The following is a 23087-nucleotide window of genomic DNA, read 5'->3' as shown; positions in this document are numbered from 1 at the left end:
CAGAACCCTGAATACATTTTTATCTGGAGTAAATGCCCCAGATTCCTCCCTAATGATTTTACGTATGAAGCCCTTGTACAGCCATTTATTCCTAGGCATTTACTTTTATTAAACCTTTATGACCACTCTCTCTCATTATCGTACACTGCCCTGCACTTACGTAGTTCTTCAGTACTAAAGGATGCAAAGCCTTAATGGCCATTAGCCTTTTCCTTCAACAATAGGAGACAGATGAAACTTACAGGTCATATCCTGCCTGTCACCTCTAGAAACAAGGGGCTCCAGGAGCTGTGTTATCAGTCGTCCTCTAGGAGGGTACTTTGATCACCAGAGACTTAAGAGACGCATAGAAACATTGAATTGCAGAAGTACACTCCAGGGCTGAGGGAGCGCTGGCCCAGGAACTGGACGAGTAGCAGGGGAGAGTCCATATCATGAGCCTGACATGGCAAACTGTCTTGGCCTAAGGCCTTTGGACACAACTTAGAATCACATGACTCTATCCTCCATCCTGGGCTTCCTCGCTACCCAAGAGATCTCACTATAATTTGACCACCTGTACCATTTGTCTGTAGGGGGAGAATGCACGGATTGTCAAACAACACTGCGTGCTGTAAAGTAATAAACGGGCACTTGTGGTACTTACAGGTTGGTGTATTTGGTGCATGTGAACGTCCCAAGGGAAGGCACCCCTCACTGTGTGCTCATAAACGAGGTTTCTGAGTCTGCAAATCTGGGAGACTAGGTCCTAAAGGCAGGGGAACCACATGGCCACCTCCAAAACCCCAACTTTAGACCATGATATTTCATCAAAATCATGCCACCTAGTGAGGCCTGATGAAAGATGGCTTAGCAGCACACTCAGGACACCCAGAGATAGCTCAGCATCTCATACATTCTGATGTTTTATATTAATGCAGACTTCATAGTTAACCAGAGAAGTTAAGACTCATTTTGTAATTAGCGTCACTTACTCTATAACGTACACCATTAGTGTTCTCAAGTTCTTAGAATCCATCCATTCTCTTAGGTTAAAAAACAAGTCCCTTAAATCTAAAGTACGCTGTATACTTTATTCTTTGCTTGAAGCTAAGCTTCAGCCCAGCCTAAATTATTATAATATTATTTTTCCTGTGCCCTCATACCTGTACACAGCATCACAGTGTATATAGAATTTTCTTATCTACCATATCACTAGGTCCTTAGAATTCATCAGGATAGGCACTATTGTCTTCATTTACATTTGAAGAAACTGACACTCAGGGATGTCCTGTGACTTGCCAAGTTCATAAGCTACAGGGTTGGGATCTCCTCCTCCTACTATTCCGTGTTATATCGTCTCGACTGTATGTGATTTATTATCTTGCTTCTCTAAAGAACCAGAACATAATGAGTTAATTTCTCTAGACGTGTTTAACTTAAATATAGAAACAGCTAACTTATCAGGCCTGGAATCAAGTCACGTAATTCCCAAGGCTCGCTCATCTCTCCAATGCTGCAGCAATCTAACCCCAGAATGCTCTCTCCACAATTGGAGGAGCAAAGTATGATTTCGCCTCTTCAGAAGAAGGCATGCTCCCTGAAAACTCAGCGAGGAGCCCACTTAGATTCTCGCTGTCACACAAGCTGGCAATCTCTGGAAGCCTGCCGTGGGAGACACAGGGAAGTGGACTGTGCATATGGCCTTCAGAGCCAAGGAAGACATTCCCAAGCCAGTGGCTCAGCCTGTGCCTGATTCTGGCAAGGAGCTGTTGTGACCAGAGCTGTTGTGGCCGAGCTCTACGGTCAGATGAGACATCAGGCTTAGCAACGTCTCCCACTGCTAAATAAGGCTCTCTGGGGACTTCTGGAGGCCAACTGCACAGGGAGAAGAGAAAGAAAACAATGAAATAGTGGGTAATCAGAAGTAGACCAGGGGTAGAGGTGGTAGGGGAGGTGAATGACACCACGTACGGGAAGAAAACAACATAAAAAGAGGTACAGATATGCAGAAAACCCTTCCTGTCACTTAAAGCCACTGTTTAATAATATTAGTATTTCCCAAAGTATATGAATAGGTTTCCATTAAAAAATAGACCGGGGAGGGTTTACGGAGGTCAAAGATCATATTCTCTCCAAATTCAAATCGTTAGAACACGGAATGCATTTTCTGTGGAATACCTCTGAACATTTGGTGGAACTAGCATCTAGTAGAAAAGTTTGGAAAACACTATTCCTAGTTCCTCAAAGAGCCTAGCAAGAGCTCCTGCAGACTCCTCCATAAGCTTCCCATTCCCGCGTTAGAGGATTTCCTTGAGACTTATCCACCAGACCAGACGAGCCATGGTGTGCACACAACCACCTTCCTGAACCCGCTCAGCCCCCGCTGCTTCCGAGGCACTCGTTCCAAGTACGAGTTTAGAGCAGCCGCCGTCTGGCTCTACAGAGGCTGTGCCAGGGGCTCCCCTAAGTCTAGCTGGAGTCAGGCCGGGTCCAAACAGCCCAAGAGTGACGTGTGGCCTGCTACAGGGATTTATAAAAATACAGGCCTGTGTCAGTAAAAATTTTAGAATTTTAAAGATAGCATTTCAACACTTTTCATTTGTCATCTCTGCATGTTCCATCTGTTGCTGGCAGCCTTGGGGGCAAACTGTCAACCTTGGTAATATACCTGCCTGCATCTAACATGGCTCTCCTCCTACTTCTCCGGCACCTCATTTTTGGTCCTGCATGTGGCCCCAAAATGTTACTGCTTATCACTGGCTGCCCGTTAGTCTTGGGCCAGCACCCAGGGGTATCCAGCCACATCCTACGCCACAACTAAGCTTTCCAGCTCTGGCTGCAGGAGGGCGCTGGGGAACGCCCCGACAAGGAAGAGGAGGATGTTGGGGTCCGGATCCTCCGAGGAAACAAGGCCCTCCCTGCCAGGTGGCCCAGCACCTACCTGACACTCCACATTGCAGTAAAATGCCTGCTTGCATCTTCCACATTTGGACAATCCTTCTTTCCTTAAAAACAGAAAGGGCACTGTAGTGGCGAGAGGCACAGAAACGTGAAGCTGCACATTTTATCATGCAATCATAAAAGCCATCTGGTCGGTAAGCAGAGCCAAGATTCACCTTACCTTACTCTCCCACTGAGAAGTGGCATTTTCCCAAAGGAGATTTTGACCAGATTCAGTCCTTGAGTAGGAGTGAGTTAGTCAAATAGCACATGCTCCAACAGTTACCGACCCTGACAGCGTGAAGGGCACTTTCCAAAGAGATGAATACCGTGCTCTTTGACTCATGAGCCTGGCTTGGGATGACACAGCTGTTAACATCACCTGCACCATTACTCAGTAGTTTGGGGCAAGTCAAAGGCTCTTATGTCCTGATTTTCTCACCTGCTAAAGAGGGATAGAAACAAACAAAACCCTCTTGGAGGTTTGACATCATAAAGACAGAGGATTGGGGTACACACTTACACTGGTGACAATGCAATGGGAGCGACAACCTTTCTTATTCAGACACGCAAGTAAGGCAGAAGATAGAATTGAGTATGTCAGTAATTCAAACGTTGTCCAGAAAGCTAAGTTAAAAAATAATGCAACCGAGCAAGCGGGGACGTATTCTGGAACAAAACATTATTGGATCTGATTGGTACGCCCAGCCACCTTGTTGATGCACTATGGAGCAATTCTTCTGCCCCTTCATAAGTAGGTCAATGCTCCCTGTTCATTGCCATATTATTTTCCTGCTTCCCAAAAAGGACAGGGATGCTGTTGTTTCCCAGCTGTTAGGTGCTGGTGTGTTTGCTGTGCTAGACAAGCCGGAGCTTTTTCAAAAACTGTGAAGTCACTGAATTAAGCCACGCACAATAGAGTTTAAAAAAATCTTTTGAGGTGAAGAACAAATACAGGGTTAGATCAGAGCACTGTCTGTAAAACCTGCCGTCTAATTCTCACGCACCCAGCTCTCTGACTTCTAGAAATGCCGCCACCACGACGGGCAGTCTCGCTGCTGCCAGGGGTGCTGCACTGCAGCCGAGCCACACCATCCCCACCCCTCCTGCAGCGTGCCGGGAGGAGCTCATAGTTTATAATACACATAGAATCACGCTGCAGAGCCCTCCTCTGCTCTTTGTCAGCGAGTGGTAGTCACCACACTCCTCCCACGGAATCGAGAAAGTGTTCCCAAAATGCTACTGTTGGAACTAAACAGACTGCCTTGCAGTTTTCATGACAGTGCTTGGATTCCAAGAAGCAGACTGAAGAACGTGTGGGAGGAAAACACATCTTGTGGTGGATGCAATAAATAAATATTCCAAGTCTGCATATCTCAATAGTTCAAAAAGGAACCCGCTAATTTAGCTGAGTGTATTCTTCAGCCTGAAATACCCCTCGAGGGTGCACTGGAATACGATGCGGTCCCTGCTCTCTTGCAGTTTATACCAAGGGGAAAAGGACAGAGGTGCACTCAAAAACAACCGTGAAGTGACTTGCAGGCAAGCGCTAAGTGATGTGGACCGTGAAGAAATGCCAAGGGGATGGAAATTAAAGATGGGTAAAACCAGGGATGGAATTTTGAAAATTCTTTCCCAAAAGAGGGGCATTTGCAAATGGCTAATGGATGGGTAGATGTCACCCTATCAGAATGTCCATCTGAAAAAAGTCATTTGTTAATGTTTGCTTCTGCAGGAGGAGAGGCCACAGAAGCTCTTTGAGAATTTGATGGAAGCAATTAATTTCTCAGACCCCCAAAAAGCAACAAAAGATTTTGTAAAATTTCAAGGGCTCGTGAGCCACCTAAAGCCCATACACCGACCACTGAAGAGCCTCTGAAACCAGTTAAGAGCCCTTGATATAAAAGAATAGGAAATCATCACAAAAATATCTTTATTAGCGCTACACCATACAAAAAAGCAAGGACTACAGAGGTCTTCCTGCACAGATGCCAGCCGCAAAGTAAACAGGAAACCAAGGTTTGTTTTCAGCTTTAAGCTGGCATCCCAGGGAGAGAGAAGGCAATTGGACTCTAGTGAGCTAGTGAGGATTCTAGCGGGATTTCATCAAAATAACAGATCTCCTAGAGGCCGGGCTTCATTCAACCCAGCCAGTCACCAAGGCCACAAACCACAAACAATGAAGAAGACGGAGAAAAAGCTAATTTTAAGTGTTAGCAGTATGTACCATCGATCCCAGTGGTTCTGAAGTCATGGTCTGTAGACTTCTGGGGTCCCAGGGACCTTTCAGGGAGTCAGTGTGGTCAAAACTATTTTCATATAATACTACCATCTTGACATTTGTGCTGCAGAAGGTTTAAGGTGTCAAGGCGCCTGGAAGGCAAAATTTCCAGGGCCTTCGTACAAATCACAGTGGCCCCAAACTGTCCAGGATTCTTCACTTCCACACACTCACAGCAAAGGGAAAAAAAGCCAGTTTCACTTAAGAATGTCCCTGATGAACCAGCAACAAATGTTAAGCTTATTAAATCTCGACTCCTCAGTATGCATCTTTTTGATATTCTGTGATGAACTGGGAAGAAAGCATAAAGTATTTCTGCTGCCTACTGCTGTATGATGGCTGTCTCAGGAAAGGCACTTGGTGACCCCTAGTTATAAACTGAACTAGCCACTTTTCTCTTGGAATACCATTTTACTTGAAAGAACACCTTTAGACAAACTGTGGTTATTCTGACTTGAGCATTTGGCAGACACGTGACGGAAACGAATGAAGTGAGCCTGTTACATCAGGGAAAACAATTGGCAATATTTGTTGCCAATGATAAAATTTGGGCTTTCAAGCAAAAATGAGAAATCTGGAAAACATATATCTGCCACCCCGAGCTTGACAGTCTCTCATCTGATGAGATTGGTGGTGATATTAACAACTGTGATTTTTTTGGATATAGTTTGATGAAATGATTCAACTTTTAGAAGGTCCACATAATTTAGTGCACCAATATTTTCCAAATGACCAGCGTGTGCTGTTTAAAAAATTATGCATGGCTAAAAGAGTCACTCAAAGTACAAGACAGACCAAGGGATTTTTAATGTAACTGAGTACATGAAGTTCATTGATACGGCTTCAGATTGCACGTTACAGCTAACTTTTAAGACAGTATCACTTACGGAGTTTTGGTGTTGAATCAAAGAATATCCACAATTAACTGAAAAGCTATTAATATGGAACTCCCTTTCCAATTATGTACATATCTATATGAGGCTGGATTTTCCCCATATACGCCTACCCAAACTACCTAATACCACAGACTGAATTCAGAAGCATATTTGAGGATCCAGTTGTCTTCTGGAAATGCAGACATTAAAGAGATTTGCAAAACTGTAAAACAACATCACTGTTATAATTCTTTTGTTCTGGGAAACAGTTCTCATTAAAAAAATGTTATCTTAACAGTAATGGTTGTTGCCATTTTAAAATGAATGCTTTATAATTGTTTAATTTCAAATATGGTAAATATTGATAAATATAATCCATATGAACAAAAGTTTTCTCGAGTTCTCAATTTTTAAGAGTATGGAGGGGTCCTTAAGACCAAAACGTTTGAAGACTGCTGATCTATCTTAATAAGTACATCAGCTCCATGAATATATTATTATTCCTATTTTTCAGATGAAGATAAGGAGGATCCTAGAGGTGAAATATCTAACCCAACGTGGTCATTCAGCAAGTAGGTAGCAGAATCTGAATTCACATATCGATGTGCACATTTTGTCTTCATCCTATAAGAGCATCCTTTCTTGAGTACTGTGACAATTATCCAGGAGGATATACCACTTGAAGCAAAAATAATCTATATGTTTGGATAAGCTCAAAGTAATAACAAAGCCTAAGTAAAAGCATTCTGTAGTCTGGTCTGCATCATGTCCCAGCTCCAATGGCATCCCATTAATGTCACTTTGCTTCAAAGATGCAATGGGGAGTATCTAGGATCATTTTTCAAAAAGAAATTTGGGGAGGGAGCCTCCCCACCAAGAGGGTCTTCCAACCAACTGTGAGACAGGAATTGACTTCACCTGAAATGGGTTGAAACAAAACAGGATTGATTTTGTATTTAGTCTGCACAAAGAAGGTCCCTCCCTCTCATTCAGTGCAGTAAATCTAAGTATTCCTCAGACACACACTGGGCAAGTCCAAGCTGAATCACGTCCTCTGGGAACCGAGGGAGAGAACACTGCAGCTCTCACAAACAGCTGAAAAGTTCTGCCTGGCTCTGAAGCAGAGTTCACCGTATATATACTCATTAAGTCGACCACCCGGTTATACGTGACTTTTCTTAATATAGATCGTCCTGAGCCAGACTACCTTCAGAACAGAGAAGGAGAAAAGCTAAGCCAGTCCCTGAGAGGGAATAGCTTAAGAATCTCCTTTGGTAGGAGCAATTCTAGATGAGGTGGAGTGGGGACAGGAGAGGGAGCTCTGTTGACATTATCCAGATATGTGTCTCATGCTTCAGTTCTTTCCACAGCTAGGGAGAGATGTAAGCTTTTATAAATCTAATGTTTGAAACTCAAACCAAAATTTGCCGAGCTGGTACCTGCATTGTGTACGTGCTTGAGAGAGAAAGGAGAGAACGAGAAAGAGATAGCCTGTGAGTGGTTGACTCTCGCTGACTGAGGAGTTCAGCCAGAGAGAAACTTCATATGGGATATCCACTTTCACTGCAGGAATATACAAGGCATTTGGAATAAACTCTGACCCTACAGAAGACACAGCCATAAATCTTCCATTTGCCGTGTAACCTAATCTGAATTATCCAGGAGGTTTGGGGAAAAGATACCAAAACAAGGAAAACAAAATTCCCCTTGAAGACAGATTAATAAAGGTTACTTGGAGGAATGAACTGAACCCCAAAGAAATGGAACTGAAAGACAGTGAAAAGTGAATCACGAACAGCCTCCTACAGACGCTCTCACCCTCTGCAGCACACGCCCATCTGGGCCTGGGGCAGAGCCCAGCAACTCTCATTTGCTTGGTCTGTGCTGAGATTTTTTTGAAAGCTCTCCAGGAGCTCTAACGCACTTCTAGAAGGCACAACCATGGGCCCAAGCCTATGGTCATCCATCCGGGTTGAGCATTTTTTTGACAGCAGAAGTTGCTGAATAGGGTTGAAGGCTTCTTCTCTGCAATGCAGGTTGTTCACCATGTAACTCTTCTTAGGGATTAGCTTGTTTAGCGACCTTGATGAGGAATGTTTAAATAAGAATAAAGTGGCTGACCTTCCTAAGTCAGTACACACCTTCCTTGACTTATGAAGGGGTTACGTCCTGATAGACTCATCGTCAGTTGAAAATATCCTAAGTACAAGCATTCAATAAACCTAACCTACAGACCATCATAGCTTAGACTAGCTTACCTCAAATCACCTAATACAAAGCCTGTTTTATACTAAAGTGTTGAATATCTCATGCAATTTATTGAATACTGTACTGAAAGTGAAAAACAGAATGGTGGTATGGGTACAGCATGGTTGGGAGTGTATGGGTTGTTTACCCTGGTGATCGTGTGGCTGACCGGGAGCTGCGGATGCTGGCGCTGCCCAGCATCACAAGAGAGGCTGAGACTGCCCATCACCAGCCCGGGAAAAGATCGACACTCGAAGTATGGTTTCTACTAACTCGTATCACTTTTGTACCATCTTACATAAAGCCAAAAAATCGTTAAGTTGAACCATTGTAAATGGGGGACCAGCCTGTATTCTGGAAGCCGGTGTGAGACTTCGAACAGAAGCCTCAGCTTTGTCTCCTCCTCCTCCTCAGCTTCACAATTTAGGATGAATCTGATGAGTTGCCTTTCCCACCTCCCTATCTCAAATCCTTTTTTCGTTCTGGTGCTTGAGGCCCTATGTGATCTCAGGCAAGTTATTAATCCTTTCTGAACCCGTTCCCTCCACTGTAAAATCAAGATATAGTTTCAACCTCATAGGTTATGAAAATTAAATGAGAAAATACAAGTGGAGTGTACTACTACACTTTTAATTAGCCTTCACTCTTTTTTTTAAAGTGATATCAACTATTGAAATACCTTCAGTACAATCTCACTCAGACTCATATTTAGACAATTTATGTTTCCAAAACCTTTGTTTTATTGGGAAATATCTACCCTGCTGTGAATGGAAGGGCTCTTTGAACTTAAGAAATGGTTCCGTCCACAAAGGGAGGAAAGAAATGTTATAGGAAAATGCAAGCATTTGATTATTAGTGACTGGAACAGAACTTGGAAGACACGCTCCTGTCATTTTCTAGTGGAGGAGACACATGCAGTGATTAATTTTCTTGCTTTTAAAATTCGGAAGCCATGAAGATCAACAAGTTAGCGATGTAAATAACAACTCCTGCTAGTTAATGCGTTGCCGCAGGTGCTGTTGATCCAGATAAAAAGGATTTGATCCTGTGAGCTCCCTACTTTCTGCTACTGAAATGAATGCTTAGTGGGTTTTACCATGAAAGAAAATGATACTGGCATGGAGGGGGTTTGCAATAACAATTACTTTTAACTAATGGTGACAGAAGAAGTGACAAGTAGGCTCTGTCGAACAGAGGCAGCCCCAGTCAAATGAAAAAGAGAAAAGGAAAAAAGCCCAGCGGCGCAATATAACTTCACATGGGTTGAAACAAGACAGTCAGAAACAAAGTTAGCCTCCCACCCAGAGAGAGTGTGGTCACACTAGCAAATTTTTATTTGAGAGAAATAAAAATTGGAGGAATTGTGGCCGAACCTATTATAACCCTGGTCAGGGGACAAGGAGAATACTAAGGCCATAGGTTTTTGTGTAATAGTGAAAGACGCTCCACATAGCACTTTAATCCACAATGTCACGGGGAAACAGGACCCACGTGAAGCGGGAAGCTTCTTCCTGAACCTTCCCCTGGGCTTTGTTCTGAGGCTTGTTAAAAGTTACAGCCCGGGGCCTAGATCTAGGGGAGACAGGAAATATTTAGGGCAGTAAGGTAGCAACTAATAGGTTTTCCCAACTATTGGAAGAGGAGCCGTGATTTACAAGGCGAACGCTAGGCTTGGTGGTCCTGGCGATGGCTGGCTGGCCTTGTTATAAAATTATGACACTGGGGAGAACTGGGGTGATGGAGGTCAAAGGGTACAGATTTTCAGTTATAGGTTCTGAGAGTCTAATGTATAACATGGTGACTCTAGCTAACAATACAATATGGTATGCTTGAAAGGTGCTCAGAGTAGATCCTAAACATTCTCACCACACACAAAAAAGTTAACTATGTGAGGTGACAGATGTGTTAATTATCTAGATCTTAGTAATTACACATTCCACAACATATAGGTATATTAAATCATCACATTATACAATTTAAACATATACAATTATATTCGTCAACTATTCCTCAATAAAGCTAAAAGAATACTGTAAACACGACTCTACACATTACTGATTCATTACAAGTCAAGCTCAGCAATGAAAAAAAATGATGATTCTGATTTAGGATTTGTTTTAATGCAGGCTCTGGTCGAAATGAAATTTACCTTTGCCTTAGCAACAAAAAAATTCACCAAGCTTATGGACACAGGAGCGAAATACTCAGCCTACGGAACAGTGAACATTAATCAATGTTTTCAGCCCCTGGACGACACCTACCTCCAAACCTCATCTTGTAGGTCCTGTAAAACCCCTAACAATTGAAGCCTGCCCCAAGAACGAAGGTATGCACTTTTTAAAATGTAACATCTTCCTCTGGAAATGCTTTCTCTCTTAACTTCTGTGGGAGATCAGAATAACACTTCTTGCTTCTTGATCTTTTACTTCTCTGATGCCTACTGATTGGGAAGTCAAAAGGAAAGAAGCAACTAGTGCCTTTCTTTTTAACACAGTTCTCTCATAAAGGAACAGACAATAAGTAACATCCAGCACTTCCTCCAATGGGACAAATGATAGACGTTATCATTAGTACTCTGTAATGGACAGCAATAATGTTGCATTCCCCTATGACTGCTGTTGCCTTAACGTTCACAACACCCAGGTGACGAAATATTAAGGAAAAGGACAAAACCAAGGTCATATAAATTTAACTAGTTAAAAACTGAAAATCCTCCACACAATATTCCTCACTTCAACATTCCAGCCACAGAGTAGGGGAAAAAAAAGTGAAAATACCTTTATAACCTAATGCTCAATGTGAGTTCCATAACACGGCCAGGCCCTCTGCAGCCAAACACGAGCATTAACTCCTTGCCCAGGAAATGGGTGACCTGCTCTGAAGCTGACTTACATGAAAAAACCCCTGTTTAATTGCTTACAGAAGAATTTTAAGAGGTGACACTCTCTCATCCCTTTGGTTTTATTTCCCGATAGACAAACAATTAAAAACTGAATTGCCAGTTTGTTTAGGTAAATTATCCCAATTGTGGACTTTACTGTGAGAACTCAAATTTATCAGATATCATTTGAACAGATTTAACAGACATTTTTCTTTCAATTCATATCGATTCCACTTGTATTTCTGAATAAAGAACATTTTCTTATATTACAAAGCCTTGTAGATGAGGCAGGAAGGAAATACATTAATCTACCTGAGCCAAGTAATTTCTATTCAAAAAGTATTATTTTCTGTGTAAAGTATTGTGCCAGGCTCTGGAGGAATGATATTTTTGTAAAAGTTGAGCTATTTGGGGAAATAAGCCCTACCTTCATGAGAATGGTAAATATAAAAGCAAAATGATTCAGCACCCAAATGGCCCAGCTGACGCTGAATTGAAAGCAGGAAGCTGCTCCTAGGACCGAGCTCTTTGCAGACACGGAAGTCAGAGTACTTACAGAGGATGTGGTCTTATTCATCTTTGAATCCCCAGGGTTAGAGCACAGTGCCTGGAATAGGAGGCTGTTCAATCAATGTAAATAGCAAACGACTGTGAAATAAACATAAAGTAGTAACTAAATAAAATGAAGAGATCCGTGGGCTGAAGTATTTAAGAGGAAGTTTCATAAAAGAGATGGAATTTGAGCTGGATCTTCCTTGAGGAGGCACAGACTTTGGGCACAAAGGCTCACCTGGGAGGGAGGCTGAGGAAGGAAGGGTTCACGGCAGAGAAAAGCATTCTAGGTTACGAATGGACAAAAGGAAGGATAAACAATGACACAGCACCTTGGCTGGATGCTGCAAAGACCACCCAGATGGTGTTTAGGGTGTAAGTGAAAAAGAGGCGGAGGGTAATGCTGAGCGGTTGGCAGGGGCACTTACTATGGAGTCAAGATCCTGTCCTGAAGAAAACAGGGATAAATGAAGGCTTCTGCGAGTAGTTACAAGGATTCATTTCCCAGAATGATCAGAATTGTCTATTTAGATAGGTGACAGGCCTGCCCAAAGAGCCACCAGGAAAACAAGTTGCAGAAATGAGACTATTCCTTTAATAAATATTTACTGAAGTAACAGAGTGCCAGGCCTCGGGCTAAGTGCCGGGGCTAGAAGGATGAGTAAGCTCTAGCTCCCCCACCCCAGGAGCAAGTGCGACGAAGGAGGGTCGTACAAGCTGCACTGGGAGCAAAGATGAAGGGAGCTCATCCAGTCTGCAGAAATCAGCACAGACTTCTTAGAACCTGAGAGTCAGACAGGGCAACAGGGACAATGAGGAGAGAATCAGCAGGACGCATGCGTATGCGGGTATGCGCGTTTGTACGCATGTATGCACATGCGTGTGTATCACTACAAGCACTTTGGGACAGCAGAGCAAACAGGACTCAAACAGGACTCCTGATGCCTGGCTCTAGGGGCTCCCCATCAGGCAGCCCCGACTCTCCAGCGGAGGTCCAGCACCGCCCTTCTCCGAAGATTCATGCAAAGAGAAGGTGGAGATGTGCTTCTCTCCCCCCTCGCTGTACCTAGAACATATTTAGTAGCTGGGTGACTCGGAAGGCCTGAATACGTGCCGAAATCAATTGCATATTGAGAGAAATACGTAGTAGATTGTCTCTAAATCCCTATTACTTTGTGAGCCTGAAAGTTTTTAAGGTGAAAAAAACGCTACAGGTTTTTTTTTTAAGGGATATTTAGAAATATTTACTCAGGTGGATGAGTAGACTAAATTTCATTAACTTCCCAAAAATGTCTACCCAAAGCTGCTGCCATTTTAACACAATGCAGGGATGTTACAATTTCATTAAACCTAGGTCCCATCTGATCAAAGTGCTCCCTTAGTTTGCATAAGTCATAAATTAGGGTGTGAGGGTAAACAGTTTGGTCACCAGAATTTTCTTTATGACATACATGGATTACCAGTTTTCAACTAACTAAAAGAAAGAAAAAGAAAATATTCAACCCCAAAACCTTACTGCCCTGAACAAAAAATCTGCTGAAACGTTAAAAAGGTCTAGGCACTGTGGGTTAAAATAAAAATTAATAAAACCTACTACAATATAAGCTCGGTGGTGGTGGGGATTTTTCTTCCTTCTCTTCACAGTTGTTTCCTAGGGATTTAGAAGGCAGCAAGTCTCCATTAATGTAAATATTTGTTGAGTACATTAAAAACAGAATCCCTCCCCTCAGGGAGTTTACCATCTGCTCATAATTAAACGTCTCTGACTGTTGAGGGTTTTTCTTTTCTTTTTTTTTTTTTTTTTGAGGAAGATTAGCCTTGAGCTAACATCTGCTGCCAATCCTCCTCTTTTTGCTGAGGAAGACTGGCCCTGAGCTAACATCCATGCCCATCTTCCTCTACTTTATACGTGGGACGCCTACCACAGCATGGCTTGCCAAGTGGTGCCATGTCCACACCCAGGATCCGAACCGGCGAACCCCAGGCCGCCGAAGCAGAACATGTGAACTTAACCACTGAGCCACCGGGCCAGCCCTGACTGTTGAGGTTTTAAGAAGATGTGAGGCTGTCACTGTGAACAGCAATGGTCACTCTACTACAGATTTGTGCAACTGACAAGAGAGAAGAGATTTTTCAGGTGTCACATGGCTGAGTGTCTCCTATGCAAATATTATCACAGTGAGGAAAATCAACAAAATAGGAGCCCATGACCCACATTCCTGAAGAGTCTTTCCTGGCACAGACTGAAGAGAAAAAGCTCCCCCTGTCCAAGATCTTTTCATTTTGTCACAGATGGCACCATAACTCCTTCCAAGTGCCAGGATATAAAATCCTTGAGATTTTTATTCAGCTCAGATGAAAAATTGTACCTTGCTGGTCAGCCAGATTTTCTTTGCACCTCCCTCCCCCAGGATATGCCTGTCTTCAAGCCCTGGTATGAAATTCTCTTCTCCAGTGACTTGTCCTTATTTCTCCTCTCCTCCCTGGGACTCCGGATCCCCCGGGCACCGACGCGCCTTGTACATCATAGCACACTTGCTGATACATACCAGGGTCTTAGCGATCACAGCAAACATTCATTTTGGTTTCCAGGGACTAAAACTTGCCAAAGAGAAGCATGTAGGAATTCTCAGATCCACTCCTTCCTATAAAATCTAACCCAATCCATTGGAATAAGATACATGCAATATTTCCACTTAGTCATCTGTAACCTTCCAATTTGTGTACGAGTTATCAGATTTTATGTTAATAAATTGGCACAAAGAGTTCCGTGCTATTTTTAAATTTATGATTGGAGAAGAATCTGTGAGACACAGCTGGATACTCAGCAAATGCATGGACTAGAAAGATAAGTTGTTTCCTGAACCCTCAAGACTTTTTGGGTATTATTTTCCTGCTAAATCGCATATTTCTGTCCTTCAGAGAAGTCTTGAAGAGATCTGATTTCCGTCTGTTCTATTGTGTTGGTGTGAACGCCTTTGCAATTGAAAAGGAGGCCTCCGAGGGTGGTAGGAACAGAGTCAGCAGAAGTTACACAAAGTGAGGTGTGCGGCTTTGTGACTGGTTAGAGCGCCCGTGCTAATGAGGCCAAGGTCACGGGTTCAACCCCTGAAAAGGCAGTTACTTCAGTCAATTCCCTGCCGGAGGACTGCACCCCTAAAGTACCAGAGATTTGCTAGAAATCCAAAGATGTGAGGGTTGGGGATGTGGGTGGGAGAGGTGATGGCGGTGTATAGAGGCTGATAATGCAAGTCGCTTAAGAGGGGACAGAGACCTCTAGTCCTGAACTGGCTGCTCTCCAGGGACATGGGGCCGGCGCAGGGTGGCCTCTCAGCTCGGAACTGCTACAGAAAACTGCCGGGCTGCCAGGCTGACGAGAGGAGGGCTCAAAGTCTGAATGTGGACCAGTCAAAGCAGGGTGGCCTGGTCTAGGCCTGTCTAGTTCCCTGGTGATGCTCAGGACATGCAGACACACATATTCAAAGACGTGGAGGCAAACCCAGAGAGGGGCAGTCTGAGAGGAGCGGGAGACGGAATGGGGAATCAGCAACAGAGGGGACATTCTTGTAAATCAAAGAGGCCTTGCCCAGATCAGATGAAAGCATGCCCAGAAGTGAGAAATATGATTACTTTACTCTACACCTGAGGTCCAAAAGAAGGGGGTGTGTGTGGTGGTGAGGAGTGACTTTACTTCTTAATGACTCCAGGAATATAAACGATATTTATAATTATTGATTGCCTCCTTGGGAAGCAGAAATAAAGTGGCATAAAATTGTAGTTATTTTATATTTCCTTTATATTGACAAGGAAAAGAAAAGAGCTATTAACCTAAGGCAAAAGAGGTAAGTCTAAAAGACCAAAATAAAATAGAAACTGTCTTTATAATTCTCTAGTTCAAGTTCTAAAGCAGACAACTTTGCTCTCCCAGGTTCTCACCAATTCGGAGTTCTCCTGAAGACCAGTTGCTGCCTAACTATAGCACAGAGCTATGGATCTTCCCAAAGAAATTTAGGACATTTCTCAGCATTTTTTAAAGAAGCTTCTGATAGCTAGTGTGCAATGTGCTTGTCCCACAGGAATATCATCCAGGGGCCTCCTAGCATAGCTGCACCATACGTTCTATTTCCAAACCTCATTGATTTAACTTCGCATAGAGCAAGGTTCTGAAGAATGGCTATGTTAAAGAAAAAGAAAAGTGGTTATACTCTGATTCTGCCCTCTCAGAGGGCACAGAAAGAAACTTTTCATATGTAGGCATGAAGACTAAGATGACAAACTCATCTTAGTTCTAGCATAATATTTAAAAATATTCCAAACTCACAAAAGGACCAAAGTTTTGTTATGTAATAATTGAGACATTAAAAAATATATGTGTCTCTTATGCAAATTCCAAAGCCTTGTACTAAAAACATCTCTGAACCCACAGAAGCAGAAGATATAGATCCAAGACAGCTGAATCCATTTCTTTGTCAAACTTAGAAACAACATGCTAGTTTGTTCAATTACCTACTGGGGGAGGGGGAAGCATAGAAAAAGTGGGGATCAAAATCGCATTCCCTGGAGGAGAAATCAGAGATGAATTAAGTCCCTGCGTCCAGGTGTGAAGCACACAATTCACACTCAGAATAGGAAGACATGGCTCCACAAAGCCTGGCCCTTAGGAGGCACTCAATAAATATTTGACCAAAAATATGTGACATGCAAGGAAACAACTGACCCTTTCCAACACTCAGTTTCTTTCCCACATAGAATGGGATAAGGCCCTCTCTACCCCAGCCACTCTCGGGAGGATCAAAATAAGACGTATCTGGAAACGCCTGAAGAGCTGCAAAGAGCAACAGGATTTAAAGGAAGGTCATTTTATGTGGGATCTTCAGAGTTTTTGGACTGAGAGATTTCGTGCAATTGCTTTTGCAGGGGAAAGGTGTTGGGCATTGATTTTCACTCCTCAGGGTTTGGATTTCACTCCAGGACACCCTGCTGCTCCTCCGTCTCTTTCATCTCCAATTGTTTCCAAACGTGCAACTTGGTCCCTGAGCCCCTAAAAGCTATAACAGAAATTGTGTCCCCCCTGTCTGAAAAATTAGTGAGTTACAGCAGTTGACACATCTGAAGTCTTACAGGACTGCTCCTCGCCACAGCGGAAAGATTCATACTAAACAAAAAGAACAGAGCAGCCAGGCCGTCCTTGCTATGTGGAAACTTCTGTTTCCCTCCTTTACTCTTTTCAAATATTTGTTTAACCTCATGGTAGAAGAGTATTAAAACATCTAAGCACTGTGCAGCTAGAAAAAGCTCTTTTTTTAAAAAAAGCTTTAGCTGTGTAGCTTCATGATATCATCTCCATTAGGTTTTTGGAAATACTGAAAACTGATTCCAGACACCCACATTATTTTGGGGGACCCAAGGCTGAGAACCGCTGCTTTGAGGTCTAGGTCAATGTGCCATCTGAATGACAACTCCACTGGTCAACAATTTCCAGTACTTCCTTCCCAGGATCCCCCACCCCAACCCCAACTTCATAAAAATGTCTCTGAAATTATAATATTTTACCACTCTGTTTAACATTAAGCCGGCAGAGCTCATCAAACAAGTACACACGAGACACCAAGCCGATTTTGACAGCTTACTACGTGTTAGGCTGAACTGACCACGTGACTGCCACTATCCCAGGACCAGCTCCGAAGGTGGGTATTAATGCGCACATTTTACACACAAAGGAACCTGGGAGTTCAGAGAGGTTAAATAATTCTCCTAAAGACAAATCATCAGGAAGGGATGAAGCCAGAATTCCAACCAAGTCAATCTGAGACCAAAGTCCCTCCTTTGTCTCTAAATAAATACAAACTTTGAAATGTTGAAAGGGACAACACAATATCTCATTATCTAATAGACAGAAGGCTGGGTTTTGTAATCTTTATTGTAACCTTTTAGAGGAAATCTGTTGTATGTTTTTATCTTACTACCCATTTTTTAAAAATACATGTAGAAAGGGGGGAATCGTCTATGAGAGCATGTGCCCAATTTTTCATTGAGAAAGCAAGATAATTTGAATAGATTTGAAGCCATTTCTCTCCTTAGTGACTCCAATTCTCAGAATTAGCAGAATCACAGTAGCCCTGGGACAACACCGCCTTCGCCCGTGCAGCTTCAGGTGGCCAGGACCAGGACAACTTCAGACAGCCTTACGAAAACAGCATCAAGAGTTCACGGCTCTTAATCCTGGTTAAGATCAAGTGGAGATTCCTTTGACAGGTTGGTAAAACAATGGAAAAGAGGAGATGAACACAGCTACTGAATAAATGCGGGGGACACGACGTCTTCATAACTGCTGAAAAAGGACATCTTGATCACTGTGCTGTGCTCCTGCAAACATTCTAATTTTTAAAACAACCACTCTGAGTAAGCCAGACATAATATAAATTCCCCGAAACTGGGTTCCAACAGCTCAAATCTAAGGAGACTAAGTGGGCCTTCCTACCTTTCTCCCATATTCTGAACAAACTAACGAAAAAGACAAGATTCTTGCCCTTCAATGATCTTAAATGATCAAGAAGGGCACATGTGCTCACCCAAGAAACTGCACACAGAATGAATATTCAGATGGTACACAGGTTTACCGTGGATTTTTCTCTTTCTGAGACAAATTACATCAAGTGTTACAATATGCCAAATACCAAATTTGAAATATAACATAATTCTGTCATAAAAAGTTGGCCAATGGCCAAAAAACATTCGTGTGTGTGTGTTTGTTTGTGTGTCTGTGTGTACAGAGAAAACATATCGAAGAGGTCTGATAAGGACAGCTCCCAATTGAAAGACATTTATATTTTTAGGAACTGCCTTCTAGCAGCTGAGGCAAGACACACATCTTCCCAGGCATCACCCACTGAACTGAGAAAATGGGATACAAATTTAAAACGCCCAGAAACAAACCTTTGTCTGAACTGCGCTGACAGTAAGTATCCCATTATTCCATTGTGACCTAAGAAACTTCCCATTATTTTTAACTTATAGAACAGACTTATTCCTGAAGAAATCACTTATTTTCCTTCAAAATAAGTTAAACTCTGATACCATGACTATGACATGGAAAATCTCTACTGGCTTATTCATCTTAAGCAATACTGTGTATGTTAAACTTCTGGCACAGAAAGGCTGAGAAGCAGTTGTCTTTTTGAGGGACGAGGAGGGGAAGTAGTGCATTTTGCCCTGTACGTTTCCCTATTTGAGAATTCTAGTCATTCTCCCCCGAGGCACAATGGGACACAGACATGTTCCTCTAGTACAGCTGGACAGACTGATTTGTCCTCGAACACATACAAACAGTTGACAGAGGAAATGGTGTTCAATCTATGAGAATAATTTAACCACTACCTCTAAACTAACTGGATTTAACAGAAATCATAGCGTGGGGTACAAAGACTTCTCATTTCGTAGGCATCGCGGTATCATCACTTCTTGTACATTTTAGTTGATTTCAAATGACTCCTTGGGGAGAGAAAGGAAACCAACTGTGGGTGTTGACAGAAGTTCACCTAAGCCACAGAGAGAAAGGTCGGGGCAGGTGCAGGAGACCACCCCAGCCACGTGGCAGCCCTAGTGAGGGGTCTAAGGCAACAGTTAGCGACACTAACTTCAGAAAAAGGGGGGGGGGAGCAAACTCCGTCACATATGGCAGGGTGATCTGCGAAGTTGCACCTGACTGCACACTAATCTTTCAAAGTTGGGGTGTGCGCAGTAGACACAGTTAGGAGACTCAGAGCTAAAGGGAAGCATCTCTCAGCTCTGCTTCTCCCCTCTGAACCCAGAGGGATTTGATCTTTACTTCACTGGAGGGGAGGACCAGTGACAATCATCTGAGACCTACTATGTGCCTGGACTGCAGTCCTCTCTCACCACGGACTCCGGGGAATCACCAGGATCCCTGAGGGAGGGAGGCACCTTCTGTGCTGGGTGACCTTGCTTTGCTCCTGCCACTCCAGACACCCACACTGCTTCAGACTCCGAGCCACAGCGAGGCTCAGAAGATCAAGGGACCAGTCACAGCAGCCTTTTTAACTTTGGGAAAACCCAATGCTCACTTCACTCAAACGTCGCAAAGTGGTGCCATGACCCTTTAGCTCTTGGCTCACCAATTCAAAGAGCCACATCACATACAGCCCTTAAGCTGCCCACGGCATGATTCTGTGTCTAGTTCCTTTCCAGGTCCCCCCGAGCGGAAGACAGCTCTGGCAGGGAGTCTGCGCAAGATTACTAGAGTATTTAGCTTTTGTCCCTTCTTTTGCTAAGTCTTATCGCAGAATAAGGCGCACAGATCTCGGAGATCGAGTACTTCAGTGTATGCTGGACTTGAGACCTGTACTAACAGGTACCTGCAGGACCTCAGGCTGGCTTAATCTGGGAATCTCCATTTCAAAGATGAAGAAACTGAGGTTCAAAGAGAGTAAAGCAGGGCTGGTTCCTCAGAAAGCAGTGGAAGGCCAGGTACAAACTTAACTCCAACGCCACGCTTCCTGTCTCGGTCATTTCACGGAGCACCTCACTAGGGGGGAAACGGGCAGAACTGAACAGACCAATTTCATTCCCTTAACTGTAGCGTGAATATACATACAGTCACACTTCCTGTCTGGGCATTCGTTTTCTCGCCTGTAAAATGGAGAGAGTGTTGCACTGGTGATTTCTAATGTGCCTTTGAGGTCACTGTCCTAAGGCTTGAGGATATAATTACGTGTTAGTGTATGTGAATACATATGGACGTAGACATAGACACATATGATATGCTACAGGTAAATACCATTTCCAGTCGCACACTTTGCCTCATCCCCCCAGCGACCACGTTTTCTCAATCTCAAACTAGGGCTAGATAAATCCCATCAGTGCAGCCCCTCAGAATCCCGGGTGTGTGGTCAGTACCCCTCGGGATTCTCTCCCAACACCAAGTGCAGAGAGTGAGAAAGGAAGAAGAGGGGCCACGTACTTTACATGAAATATGAGGTGTCATTAAGTTCCTTGGAGGAAACGGCAAGTCTGCGGCAGAGCTGAGCTGTGGGGGACACAATACACCGCAGGAAGCACAAGTTAAAGGTGACAGACTATGGCTGCCGGAACCCGGACTGCACCGAGAGGGCAGCGCCTGCCCACGCTGGGACCAAGCCTGGACCCGAGCCCAAGTGGGAGGGCAGGACCCTGCACTCCCAGGTTTGCACATTGCGTGTGAGCAACTCTGAAAACGTGCCGTGCAAGGCGTGCCGCGGGAACTTGGCTCCTGTTTCCTAACGCACGTGGCACAGCCCGGCGTGGGGTTCACACGCACCACCCGCCCCCGCGCGCCCCCGCGACCGCTGCCCCTGGCGCGGGCGCTAGGACCCCGCGCGCCGCGCGCACTCGCTCCCGCCGCGGTCCGAGCCCCGGCGCGCGCCCCCGCCCTCCCGCGCGCGCGCCCCGCCGCCGCCCTACCTGGCGAAGCAGTGCTCGCAGTGGTTGCCGCGCTCGCTGACCGTGAGCACGTAGGCGTAGGCCGGGCAGGAGAAGAGCAGGTCCCCCACCTGGAAGGGCTGCAGGGCCCGCAGCCCCCGGCCCTTGCCGGGGCTGCAGAAGCGCTCCAGGCCGCCGTCGCCCTCGGCCCGCATGGTGGCGGCGAGGCGGGCGGCTGCGCTGGCACGGAGGGCGCCGGCTGTGCCCGGAGTGGCGCTCCCCGCGAGCTGTTATTGGAGAAGCGTCACCCAGAGCCGCGGGGGCGGGGTGGGGAGCCGCCCGGCGGACGCGGCCCGGCCGCCAGCGCTCCCCGGAAGGGACGGCGGCCCCGCCCGGTCCTGACGCGCCCCCGCGGGAGGGGGACAGGCCGACCGCCCAGCCCGGCGCGCGGGACCCTCGGTGGCCGCTCCGCACGCGCCCCGGGCCGTTTCTGGTGTGGTCGCGACAAAGCTGCAGCCCTGGCGGCTCCTGGAAGGAGGGCAGCCGGCGTCTGCGCCTCCGCGGCGTCTCTACGGAGAGCCGGACGCCGTCCCGTCACCCGTGGGCGGGATGGGGTCGCCTAGGGGGACAGGTATCCAAGGCCTCCCCTGGACAGTCGGCGTGGCCCATAGGATGACCCGCCCGGGGTAAATTGAAGGGGGCAGAGATGCTTCTCAACCTTCTGCTCTTATGTGCTGATGGGACACCCTAGGAGGAGTCATGGGGAACACCGAAGAGAAACCACGGTGGGAAAGTTTGATGTGCTGACAGTTAAAGGGTGCTTTCCCCAGGTTCAAAGTTTTTCAACCTTGTGAGGCTTTAAACCTGGGGCGTCTCTCGAGTATTCGGTGTGAACACAGTCTTCCCTCTGCCCCCTGGTAGAAGTTAATTACGTGGACGGAAGAGGAAGTACACAGTGAGCCGAGCTCCCTGGGCGTCCCTGCGGATGGGGACCATGGAGAGGAAACTGGAGGCAACTGCCTTCAAGGAACTTAGGCTTCTTGCGGGCAACGCCAGGCTGTGGCCAGAACAGTAGGCTAGAACTTGTAGTGGTTTGAATCGGTTTGCTCACTGTCATCTCAGAAAAGTCAGTTAGGTTATGATGAGTCATGGTGCGGATTTAAAACACGTAAAGCTCATAGAACCGTGTTTGGCACCCAAGTCCCATGCGCATGCTTGCTGTGGGTGTTACTCCCATGAGGAAGAAGGATATAATCTGGGTTCCACAGAGGATTGTGTAAAGGCTGAAACTGATGTGAATACAGTGAAGACTCAGTGTGAAGAGAGAATTGAGCAGAAAACGCTGATACTTAAAGCTAGATTTGATCTGAAACTGTCACACGTCCAAGTGCAGGCTAGTTTAGCAAAGGGAAAGCTGAATATGATTTGGAGTATGTCATAAGATCTGTAGAGTTTTTGACACTTGAATAAAATTCCTAAAATGAATAAACCTCTAGCCTTCCTGTAAAGAAAAATGCATTATGGATACTATTTCGTTTATGCATTTTAAGAAGCATTCACTGAGCACCCACGGTGTGCCAGTCACTGGGATAGAAAGATGGGCAAGACTTGAGCCTGGATCTTTGCATTTGACACGTTGACAAGCCAATGATCATTACCGTTAGTTATTGAGTATTATGGGTCAGGCTTTGTGCCAAGTGCATTATCTCCTTTAATCCATGATTACAACAGCCCAGGGAGTCAGGAGTTCTGTCTCCCATTTCCAAAATCAGGAAACTAGAACTCCGAAAGAAGGATTTCCAAGGCCACACAGTAAGTTGCAGAATTTGGTTTCAACCTCAACTCAGTCTGAATTTGAGGCCCATGCTCTTAACCCACATGTCCCTCTGCAGACAACTACAGCTCACTGAGA

The 23087-nt window shown here is 44.9% G+C and overlaps 1 protein-coding gene across 2 annotated transcripts in view; it reads right to left on the bottom strand.

Moving 5' to 3' along the window:
* Window positions 1-21580, bottom strand: part of SMYD2 (SET and MYND domain containing 2) — a 49611-nt gene extending 28031 nt beyond the window's left edge. Inside the window, exons 1-2 of one of the 2 annotated variants that reach the window (XM_044758053.2) lie at window positions 21218-21580; window positions 2924-2987 (exon numbers count right to left, since the gene is read on the bottom strand). In XM_044758053.2, the coding sequence (XP_044613988.1) occupies window positions 2924-2987; window positions 21218-21390 (237 nt within the window). In that variant the 5' untranslated portion in view covers window positions 21391-21580. The remainder of the gene's footprint in view (window positions 1-2923; window positions 2988-21217) is intronic. The other variant, XM_070497818.1, reaches the window with a different exon arrangement.
* Window positions 21581-23087: the final 1507 nt, after the last annotated feature.

The sequence above is a fragment of the Equus asinus genome, chromosome 25 (assembly GCF_041296235.1).
Source record: "Equus asinus isolate D_3611 breed Donkey chromosome 25, EquAss-T2T_v2, whole genome shotgun sequence".
NCBI lineage: Eukaryota > Metazoa > Chordata > Mammalia > Perissodactyla > Equidae > Equus > Equus asinus.
The sequence above is the reverse complement of the archived record's forward strand: the minus strand, read 5'-3'. Positions and strand labels throughout refer to the sequence as shown.